This window comes from Quercus robur, chromosome 2 (assembly GCF_932294415.1).
Source record: "Quercus robur chromosome 2, dhQueRobu3.1, whole genome shotgun sequence".
Taxonomy (NCBI): domain Eukaryota; kingdom Viridiplantae; phylum Streptophyta; class Magnoliopsida; order Fagales; family Fagaceae; genus Quercus; species Quercus robur.
This window is the reverse complement of record NC_065535.1, coordinates 69257067-69268220: the sequence shown is the minus strand read 5'-3', so window position 1 is coordinate 69268220 and position 11154 is coordinate 69257067. Positions and strand designations below refer to the sequence as shown.

The following is an 11154-nucleotide window of genomic DNA, read 5'->3' as shown; positions in this document are numbered from 1 at the left end:
GTGTGACTAAGACAATTTTATCTCCCAATTCTATTTTAAAATAGGGAGTTAGTTTAGAGTCCGTAATTGACATACGATACGCACATTGGTGAGACATGTAGAAACCAATGAAGAAGATGAAGTTTATATAGAAGCTTCACCAAGTTTTGTAAAAAGAATTAATTCTTCTGATGTACACCAAATTTGAGGAATAAAATCTCTCTTTCTCAAATTCCCCCCTCCCCCCACCTCCCTAGTAAAATTAAATTCTTGAATCAGCTTCATACATACAACTAAATAATGGCATTCAAGGCTTCCTAAAGAAAGCTCATCTACCCCTTTTTGTTTTTAGAAGAGTGATTTTAGGAAGATAACAGACCATTGCACTGGATAGTTTTGAACTTTCAACAAATGACCCTGGTCAGTTGGGCATAAAAACTAAAAACGGAACCAACATAAGGAGAAAAGAAGAAGCAATATGATAAAATTCGAATTGTGACAGAGAAACAAGTTTGTTGTCTTTTATGCTTCTTGCTAAGTTTGTGGTTTTAAGAAACGTCACCTGGCTATGACCAAAAAAGAGAGAAGAGAAAGAGAAAAAGAGAACCCTTTCTTGGCTAAAAGAGAAAGCAAAGAACAATATCACTTTTGTTTTTTAAATTTACTTAACTCTTTGCTTGATTCCCAATCATGAAGAAAGTCTGAGACACCTTTATTTCTCTAGGGGTACAAGTACAACAAACCGCTGCACGTTAATCAACAGTTACATTGCATAATGAATCCTCTACATTGAGGCAAACAATGGGTCAACAATTACCTGCCTAAGCTTTCCCTTGTCCCCATAAATATAGCATTCTACATGAAAAAAATCAAGTCAGAATGTACTATTAAGACTATTATTTATTTATTGATAATATAATGTACTAGGATTATTCATCAAAAAATAAAAAGTACTAGGATTGATTTTTTAATAAAAATATTGAGTTTCACATGATAATATAGGAAAGTAACCCCATGCCATGCATCAAGTACAAATTTTGTGGGCCAAAAAGAAAAGTAAAAGAGCTGTGTAAATAATGTCACCATGGTATCTCTGTGTTAAGTTATCCAAAGAACTGAACCACATTGGAAGCAAAGAAGGTGATTCAAATGAACTTTATTCCTTCTTTGATGATTATAAAAAGGATAAGCCGCTATTGCAAGGAAAACACTCACAAACCATTGTTTCTTCAACAACCAGAACAGTACTATAGACATCTACTGTGTCCTGCTTTGATTAACCAGTAGTAACCAACATGGCCACCACATCACAAACATTAGCCAATGCACAGCGACTGATAAAAGGTGACAGACTAATGTTCTCGTCCTCCGATGACAATGTGATGTCGAAGCAAATTCAGGCAACCCATGCTCCTGATGACCGTGAGGTTGATGTCAGGCCTCTTCTTCATCTCATTGAGGACATATTCAAACGTGCCACTCCAACCACTGAGGCCATTGTTGTGCCGGTAATGACTTAATGCAAATTTATATATTTTCTATTTTTAGAATGAATGGTTAAATGATTAAATTCATAATTTCCTAATTGTTTAAAATTTTGTGACAATTAGTAATTTATCATGTTGTCAAAGTAAGTAGTTATAACTTTGTAGGACATCCATTTAGTTGCACCTTTTTGGCACTTAGCTAATCCATTATTTTTTGAACTCTGTATAGGGCATTCAATCACATGCAGAAGCTTTGGAGAGCAAGACCAACCAAGCCAGCTCCATTAATGTGCCTGAAGCATTGGCATACCTCATTGATCAACTTGCGTGTGAGGTTATTATAAACCAAAAGAGAGAATTTTTTTCCAAACTGGTTTGAAGGACCTCTATTATGTGATGGTTCAAATGATTATATACACGTTTTTTGTCATGTGTTGATCTGTTTAATAATAATGAAATTTGTTTAAATGATTTAACAAATCATGTCATTAAAGTATCCATATATGGATGATTATATGAATGGTCACATAACAGGTTGAAAGAGATCCATCCAAACTGCTTTGGAAAAAAACTTCGGCATGCTCAAAATGGGATCTCTCTCTCTCTCTCTCTCTCATGTTTTATGTGGTATGTCATTTACTTATTTCAAGTACTGAAAATTGTACAGCTCTCCTGCAAGTGTTCGGGTAGCGGGGATGCACATACAATTGCAATCTCAATATTGAATATGCTAACAAATTATTCATGGGATGCAAAACTGGTGCTAGTCTTGTCGGCCTGTGCAGTGAATTTTGGGGAATTCTGGCTTCTAGCCCATAATTGCACCACAAATCAACTGGCCAAATCAGTGGCAATCCTTAGAAAAATACCTGAACTATTGGAGCGAACTAGCATGCTGAAACCCCGGTTTGATACGATAAATAACCTTGTAAAAGTGATGGTAGGCATTACCAAGTGCATTGTGGAGTTTAGGGAGCTACCACCTCAGTACATCACAACTGAAGTCACTGCACTTTCCACGGCCATGACCCATATACCCGTTGCTGTCTATTGGACCATCAGAGGTGTCGTGGCTTGTGCATCGCAGATTGCCGGCCTTACGGGGTTTGAGTATGTTTCCTATTCATGACTCTTCTCTTTTTTTATTTATTTTCTTTTTTTAGGAAGGGTTTAAAAAAAAAAAAAAAATTACACTGTTTTTTAAAACTGCTTTTTTTTATTCACACTTTTATTTTTATATTTTATGCGTTAAAATGTGGACATTCACACATTAATTGTGAATATTGATATAAAATAGTAAAAGAAAATGTTAGATTTATAATTTTTTTTACAACTTGCTAATATAGTGAATAGTTATTGATAAGTGAAAATATGATGTCAGTAATAGGCATAGTTGAAAACCAATTAAAATTTGCCATAATAATAGTTTGTATCTATAGTGTTACACGATCGTAAATGTAAAAGAATATTCTTTTCATTTTAAGTATTGTCCATTTCACGTATTTCATGCATTACATTAAATTTTACAAATCCAGAGGTTTACATATTGTCATATCATTTAACATTTTAAATGATGTAGCAGTCTATACATTGTTAGATGACTTAATTCTAAAAAATAGAATTGAACCTTGAAATGGATGAAATTGACAAGACTTGAAATGGAAAAGTTCGTGTTTCATGTGTTGAGTCCTACTTAAAGAGGAATATGGGTATACAAATTAATGTTAGAGAAAATATTTTTTTTAAGAAACAATTTAAAAAAAAAATTAAATGATTACAATCACCATTTTCCTAAATTCAAATTCACTCTCTACTTTACCTCCATTTGTTTGGCTCATTTATTAAAAGGAAGTCTGGCCCTTTATGCAATTAGAAGCAAACTTCTTGAAACTCTTGCATATGGTACACAAATTTTCCTTCTTCTAATTCTTGATGTTTGGCAACCTGCATCTATACAATGCTAGTAAATCATGTAAGATCACTTACCTCACAAGAGAGTGACCTAAATTCTCACTTAATAAAAGAAGCTCAACATGCAGAATTTTTAACTTTTTAAATGAGAGGTAGAGTGAAGATAGCATTCAAACTCAAGACTACTTGCTCTAGTACATTGACAACTTAATAACCTTCCTAAAAGTTTAAGCAGTTAGAAAATCAATCACCAATAATACTCTTTTGGAATTGTTATTGACTGTTGCTTTCAGGCACATAGTATCAACTACAGAGTCTTGGGAGCTATCTAGCTTGGCTCACAAGGTCGGCAACATGCAAAGCCACCTAGCAACTCAATTGTCTACATGCTATAAGCATATAGGTGAGTTTAGATGCATTGAGATGTCATAGATGCGTGTACTTAATAAGCAAATCAGACTCATAAAATGAATGTTGGATAATCTGGTGCAGATGAAAGAAAACAAATGGAAGCTTATCAGAACCTTCATCATTTGATGGAAATGATCCATATTGACAACCTGAAGGTTCTCAAGGCATTGATTTATCAAAAGGATGACCTGCTGCCACTTTTTGATGGAGTCACCAAAAGAAGGGTATACAATCCTTTCATCTCTTACATTTTAACAAAACTTAAACATTATTGCCCACATATATTAAATTGAGAACTACCTTTGTCTCACCTAAATTCTTAGGTGTACAAATATATTTCCAAAGTCTTTCTCTATTAGAATGAATTTTTATTTTTTAAATGTTTCTTATATATATATATATATATATATATTTTTGCTGAAAAATGTTTCTTATATATAGTTCTAGAATTCATATACTTTTGAATGTCCGACGTCACAACTAAATTTGTACACTTTTTACATATGTAATAAAATGTTGCATTTTCACCCCCTAGAGTTTTGCTATTAAGAACTACTGAACTAGTCAAAAGCAAGAACTGATAGGAACTCTGGAAAAGGAGGTGAAATGGAATGACTAGCTAATACAAATCAAGAAGGTGTAAGAATATCTTCGCAGATTACAGTACTAACTATATGTGATATTTTTTTAATGACCAAATCAGGTTAGCATTGATGTCCTAAGGCGAAAATATGTCTTACTGCTCATATCAGACGTAGACATCTCGCAAGAAGAGGTTGCTATTCTTGAACAGATAAACAATGACGCTCGGCAACATGAAGTTGTGTGGCTCCCAATCTTAGACTCAAATGCCCCATGGACTGAGAACAGGCAAAAGCAATTTGACAGTCTGCAGGCTTCAATGCCATGGTACTGTGTGCAGCATCCTTCCTTGATCGAGCCGGCAGTGGTCAAGTACATCAAGGAGGTTTGGAATTTCAGGAAGAAGGCAATTCTTGTGGTGATAGACCCACAAGGACGAGTTTCAAGTCTAAATGCACTCCACATGATGTGGATTTGGGGGGGTACTGCTTTCCCTTTCACCAGTGCTAGAGAGGAAGCTCTATGGAAGGAAGAGACTTGGAAACTTGATTTGTTGGTGGATAGCATTGATCCATTGATAAATAAGTGGGTAAGTGCATCTTCACAATTAATTGTCAGCTTTTTCTCACAGAAACTTAACCATTATGTGCCATTATTCATGTATGCGCGCATGTACAAATTGATCCACATGTGCGTGCATGAATGTCAAAATTGCTCACATCAAACACATAAGAAAAGTATTTAGGGAATAAGTCAGGGGCTTAGCTATGTGTAAGGGTGGGGGCCATGGCCCCTACAAAATTTTGAAATTAAAAAAAAAAAAAAATATATATATATATATATATATATATATTTATATATATAAAATTATTTTAATGTTTTCAAAATTTAATCTATAAAAATAAGAGTTGGCCCCCAAATATTTGATTTAGTTCAATGATGTTCTTAAAAAAAATAATTGGTCTAATAGTTATAGAGACAACATTTTTTTCATAATTCTATTTTTTATTGTAAAATGCGCTGTTATATCTATTAAATATTTAACTAAGTTTGGCACCAAACATATTTGAATCTATATCTTTTTCAGCTAGTTATGTGACAATTAACAAGTCATTAACTTATTTTAAAAATTATGTCATTAAAACTATATATGAAATGTCTCTTTAGTTGTCACATAATGGGTTAGAGTAAAATAGTTTCAAATATGTTTGACGCCTAACTTATTCTTCCAAGTTTTGGATCATTCATATTTTTGAAAATTTTATTAGTTCAATTGGAAGATTTTTTCCTTACTTTAGTATAAAATTTGATAATTTGCATTGAAAATGAATTTTTTAAAGAATTTCACTATAAAAATGATAAAAATGAATTTTATTTTATGAAAGATTGCCATCAAACATAATTTTGATTGAAAATACTAAGCTTTTTTTTTTTTTTGGGTGTGTGTATATATATAACTTATCAAATAAAAAAGTGTGTATAATAAAAAGCATGTGTATATGTGCATATGGAGGGTTGTCATGATAAATATATTATTGTTGTAGCTTGGTCCTCCAAACAAAAATTCCTGACTCTGCCCCTGTGAATAAGTATTTAGGTATTCTCGGATCATAAGTGATACTCCAAACCAATAAAACCAAGCCAACTAATATGAAAATGTACTTCTTCATATGATTTTTTGAGCTCATGTTTTATTTTAGTATTAAATGACTTGTTTTTAGTGCTTTAGAGTATTCATAGTAAGAGAGCTAAAAAATTTAGGCCCTATTTGGTAGAGTAGTTAAACAACATATTTTCAATTTTTAAATAACATTACACACATTTTCACACACTTTTTTATATACATGTATTTCAAAAAAATACAAACAACATTACTCAAACTTCTCTACCAAACGGGCCCTTAGTTTTTAGTAACTCAAAAACATATTTTATCTATTTTAATAACACACTTTACAATACACCCAACATCAATACTTCTATTTTAACATACACCAATTTAAAATAATATAAACAAACTAATAAAATAAATATAATAAACCATAACTCATAGCCACCATTAACCTCAACAACCTACAACCACCGTCGATCACAACCCACAAACACCCACCCCACCCCACTGCCACCATCAACCACAACCCACAAACACCCATAGCAACCCACTGACACCAAGAAAAACAACGCAACAACAATAGCCACCTCTACCACCTCTAACGTCGCCCTACTGGCCATAACCATAAACCACAACAATAGAAAAAAAAAAAAAAATCCAGCCAACCAACGAATTTGACCACCACGAATCCATGATTCTGACTACCATGAATCCATAACAGCCAAACCCATGAATCTGACCACCACAACCAATCAAAACTAGGGATGGCAAAATAAGTCCAAACCCATTTACCCGCCCAAATCCACTCACTTTAATTGAACCCAAACTCACCCAATTATTATTTGGGTTAAATGGACATCAACCCAATTAGACCTAATAATTATTGGGTTTTAACTAAAAACCCATTAAGCCCCATTTAACCCAAAAACAATTAACCCAAATTCAACCCATCCTTTCCCATCCAAAATAAAAATAAAAAACTCAGCCCTACCCCTCTTTCAGCCTCTCTTCTCTTCTTCCATTTTCTAGGGTTTCCAAGTTTGAAAAAAAATCCCATTTTCCCAAGAAACAAACAAAGAACAAAGGGACAAAGCAAGGAAAAAAAATTTGGTACAACCACCACTACACAACAGCTCCAACTCCGCCAGGCTCGCCTCACCACCGCCACAAAGGCGGGTCGGGTCGAGTCGCGAAGCCCTAGCCGAACCCGTCACTGATTGTGATGACGTCGTTTCGGATTTTGTGCCACGACGTGAAGGCCGAAGGGGTGATCAGGAAGTCCGGGAGCATTATCAAGTCGATTCGGCAGCACACCAATGCGTGGATCAACGTGCACGAACTGATCCCCAGGGACGAGGAACGGATCATCGAGATCTCTAACACGCGCCGATGCATGGATTACTGTGAGAAGGGTTTTGGTGTAGAATGGGGGAGAGGAGTGTAGAGAGTTTTTGGTGTGAGGTTGAGTTTGGTAGTATACTTTCACTTCCACTTCCATTTCTTGGGGAGTCTTTGGTTACTGAGAAAATTGGAGTTGGAGATTTGATGAAAATTAGAGTTTGGGATTACTGTGATTTTTTTTTTTTTTTTTTTTTGAGATTTGATGAAATTTTCCAACCTCACTTTTTGAACCAGAGAAGGTCATAAGGCTGGGTGGAGCAGTGAGATTTGAGTTTTTCACTTTAGGGGCATTTCGGTAATTTTGATAATTGGGTAATTGGGTGGGTTGGGGTTTACCCATAATAACTGGGTTGGGTTGGGTTTGGGTTAGAAACAAATTAGTTAAATGGGTTTTAATGGGTAAATGAGTTTTATATACCCAACTTAATTATGCCCACCCCAAACCCACCCATTTGACGCCCCTAATCAAAACCCATCAGAGCACAACCACGCTGATGCCCACGAATCCAATCTCATAACCATGAAACCACTAGAGTACAATCCACCGAAACACAATTAGACCCATGAAACCATCGATGCCCATGAAATTGCCAGAGCATAATTAGACCCATGAACAACCACAAAACCATCAGAGCATAATTAGACCCATGAATAGCCAATTCGATCTCACAATCAAACCCAGTCAACAGAGAAGTGAGAGAGGAGAGAGTGGAGGGAATAAAAAAAAATGAGAAAGGAGGGAATAAAAAAATATTTTTTATGTTTACCTACATGCTACAGTGAGCTGTTATTGATAATAGCCCACTATAGCATGAAGGTAAAATATAGCTAAAACTTTTAGCTATACCAACTTTATTGTAGGGCCTTTTTTGTGTGGTTGAGATGCTAAAATAACTTTAGAATTATTTTAGCATCTTTATTGTGAGAGCTCTTACTTGGTGTATTTACTATTTATATCTTAAAAGTGCATTGTGCTTCTTATACTAAGAGTCTATTTGGTTGAAGGATGAAAAAGTGGGAAAGGGTAGAAAAGTAGGAGGATAGAGGAAATTAGTTTCTCTCATTTGTGTTTGGTTGGAGGGTGGAAAAATGAAGGAAAGTAAAACTTATTTTTTTGTTGAGAAAAAAAAAAAAAAAAAGAAGGATAGAAAATGTGATTTGTCTAAATCTATTCTTATGTCCTTATTTTATTATATATAAGAAATTATTTTCTTTGTAATAAAATATTACTTATTTATCAATTAAAATTAATAAAATAACATTTTATAAAAATTATATTATTTTTTTTTTCTCTTTGTTATTATATTTATTACATTTTTTTTATTATAAAAACATTGGGAAAAAAGAAAAAGCATAGATCGAGATGGATGCTGAACAAGAAAAACAGAAAGAAAAAAAATGTTTCTACTTCAAAACAAAACACAAGAGAAAAAGTATTAAAAAAAAGAAAAGAAGAGAAAGAACAAGAAGAAAAGGACAAGAAGAAGAGGGAAATTAAGGACAAGAGAAAAACTAGAAGAGAGGGATGATTGTTGTTGTCTCTATTCGACGTTAGAAAAGATGGGCAAAAATGTAATAGTGGTTTCTCTTCAAATTGGAGAGAAAACATTTTGGTGGGATTAATGAGAAAATAGCTAGTCCCCATCAAAATTCCTCAAACTTTCCACCCCAACAAAACAACCACAAAATCCATTTTCTCTCATATTTTCTCTCTCTCATTTTTTATCCTCCCTGTTTCACCCTAATCAAACGGACCCTAAAATTAAAATGTTAAATCAATTACCATCCTAGATTTCTAAGGTGTGATTTAGTGGTAGGAAGTCATTGTAAATCCATTCTAAGAGTCGTGGATTCGAGTTGTGGCAAGCCCCCACTAATGCTTTGGCAGTCCCTCGCCATGCATGCTAGGATTTAAGTGGATGGGGGTAGTGATCACACATGTAAACTATTTTATTTTTATTTTTTATTATGAGAAGTACTACGTCCACAATTGTCTTACAACAAATTATAAGTGGTAAGTTATTATTGGTTTTAATTTGAATCTATAACTTAAATTACTTATTTGTCCACTCATAATAGCCTCACATTTAAGATTTGTTGTCAAAATATTGTGAATATAACATTTCTCTTTTTTTATTATAAAAAAATATTAAATCAATTCCTTGCTTCATTTAGATATTAGAAGAAAAATACATATGCTTGTATGGAGGAGAGGATATGGAGTGGATCCGAAAGTTTACAAATGCTGCTAGTGTTGTGGCACAAGCGACAGGCATTTCCTTGGAGTTGGTTTATGTGGGAAAGAGCAACCCAAAAGAGCGAGTCAGGAGAAACACTGTGGCCATCAGCACAGAAAAACTCAGTTATTGCTGGCAGGACATAGCTCTGGTTTGGTTTTTTTGGGTTAGGATAGAAAGTATGTGGCAATCCAAGATGCAACTGGGCAGAACTGCAGAGACCGATCCTATAATGCAGGAGATCATGTCAATACTTAGCTTTGATGCAAGCGAAGGTGGATGGGCCTTGCTTAGCAGAGGATCAGCTGAGATGACCAAGGAAAAGGGGAGCACATTCTTAACTTGCTTTTCTGAATATGAACAGTGGAAGGGTCAAGTACAGCAAAAGGGTCTTGTGGCAGCCATTAATGACCACCTTAAGAAGCTTCACTCTCCACATCACTGCAGTCGCCTTGTGCTACCTGGGACTGCTGGGAGGATACCAGATAGAGTGGTATGTGCAGAATGTGGCCGATCTATGGAGAAGTTTGTCATGTATCAATGCTGTGATGAATAAACAGGAACATATAGTACTGGTATATATATTAAGCATTGATGATTTATATGAATATGTTATTACTAACATGTTCCAAACAAAATAGGTGTGGCTTGTGAGTATGAAAAAAATTGTAATTGTTCATACTATGAATTTCCTTCTTTGTTAAAATTTGAAATATAATAAGAAATTAAGTAGTGTGGTAATTATGTGATTCTCAAGAATGAAAGGATCCCTATACTTTTTTTTTTTTTGATATTATTCTCACAAATCTATATTGAAGATTGAACTGTAGGGGTGCTACCACCATTCACCGCAAACTGTAAAAACTAGCAATGAACACTCTAATTTGGAAAAACTTAGCAATCTGCACCTACCATTAATTAACTGTTAAATTATTATTATTATTATTATTATTGTTTGAGAAGCAACTGTTAACTTTAACGGTCACTTTCATGGCACATGACCTTTATAAAGTAAAGGACTAAACTGCCCCTACACATTTTTTTTAAGAGAGTTTCAATTAATAACATTCGCTCTTAATGATAGTTCTTTATCATCAAATCAAGACACTAATCAGTTTTTGATGTAGGCAGAAATTGAACCCTAAATCTTTTGTTCAACTATCAGAAATTTTACTACTTTAACTCACTAGAATCTACTCTTGAAATGACCAAATTGCCCTACTCTTGATAGTCCCCTAATTATGGGTGTACATGAAACCTACCAACTCGACCAAAACTGATCCAACCCAACCCAACTTGACGCTTTGGGTTGGTTTGGAATTTTATTTTAAGTCTAGGGTTGGGTTCGAGTTGATAGTTTTTTCAAATCATCTTACCCAATCCAACCCACCAAGTAGATAAGTTTATTTTATTATCATTATTTTATTTTATTTAGTTTGATTGATTTTGGTATTTTAAGAAATAGTTTTGATGAATTTGGAATAAAATTTAAGCATACTGTATAAATTCTAATAATTTATTAAAAAAATTAAATAAT

General features: G+C 34.1%; 1 protein-coding gene across 1 annotated transcript; it reads left to right on the top strand.

The window, feature by feature from the left end:
- Positions 1-1193: 1193 nt before the first annotated feature.
- On the top strand, positions 1194-10366 carry LOC126714740 (protein SIEVE ELEMENT OCCLUSION B-like). Its single transcript, XM_050415023.1, has 7 exons — positions 1194-1487; positions 1696-1800; positions 2134-2576; positions 3671-3780; positions 3870-4012; positions 4492-4959; positions 9556-10366. Exons 1-7 carry the CDS (start codon positions 1275-1277, stop codon positions 10171-10173), a joined length of 2100 nt encoding a protein of 699 aa, XP_050270980.1. The 5' UTR covers positions 1194-1274; the 3' UTR covers positions 10174-10366.
- The last annotated feature ends 788 nt before the right edge of the window (positions 10367-11154 follow it).

What these genes read in the sequence shown, in the direction of transcription:
- LOC126714740 (XM_050415023.1), top strand. Translation starts at nt 1,275, where the DNA reads ATGGCCACCACATCACAAACATTAGCCAATGCACAGCGACTGATAAAA. An exon ending in TTGATCAACTTGCGTGTGAG is followed by an intron (nt 1,801 to 2,133) that starts GTTATTATAAAC and finishes AAAATTGTACAG; the next exon opens with CTCTCCTGCAAGTGTTCGGG. An exon ending in GCCGGCCTTACGGGGTTTGA is followed by an intron (nt 2,577 to 3,670) that starts GTATGTTTCCTA and finishes TGTTGCTTTCAG; the next exon opens with GCACATAGTATCAACTACAG.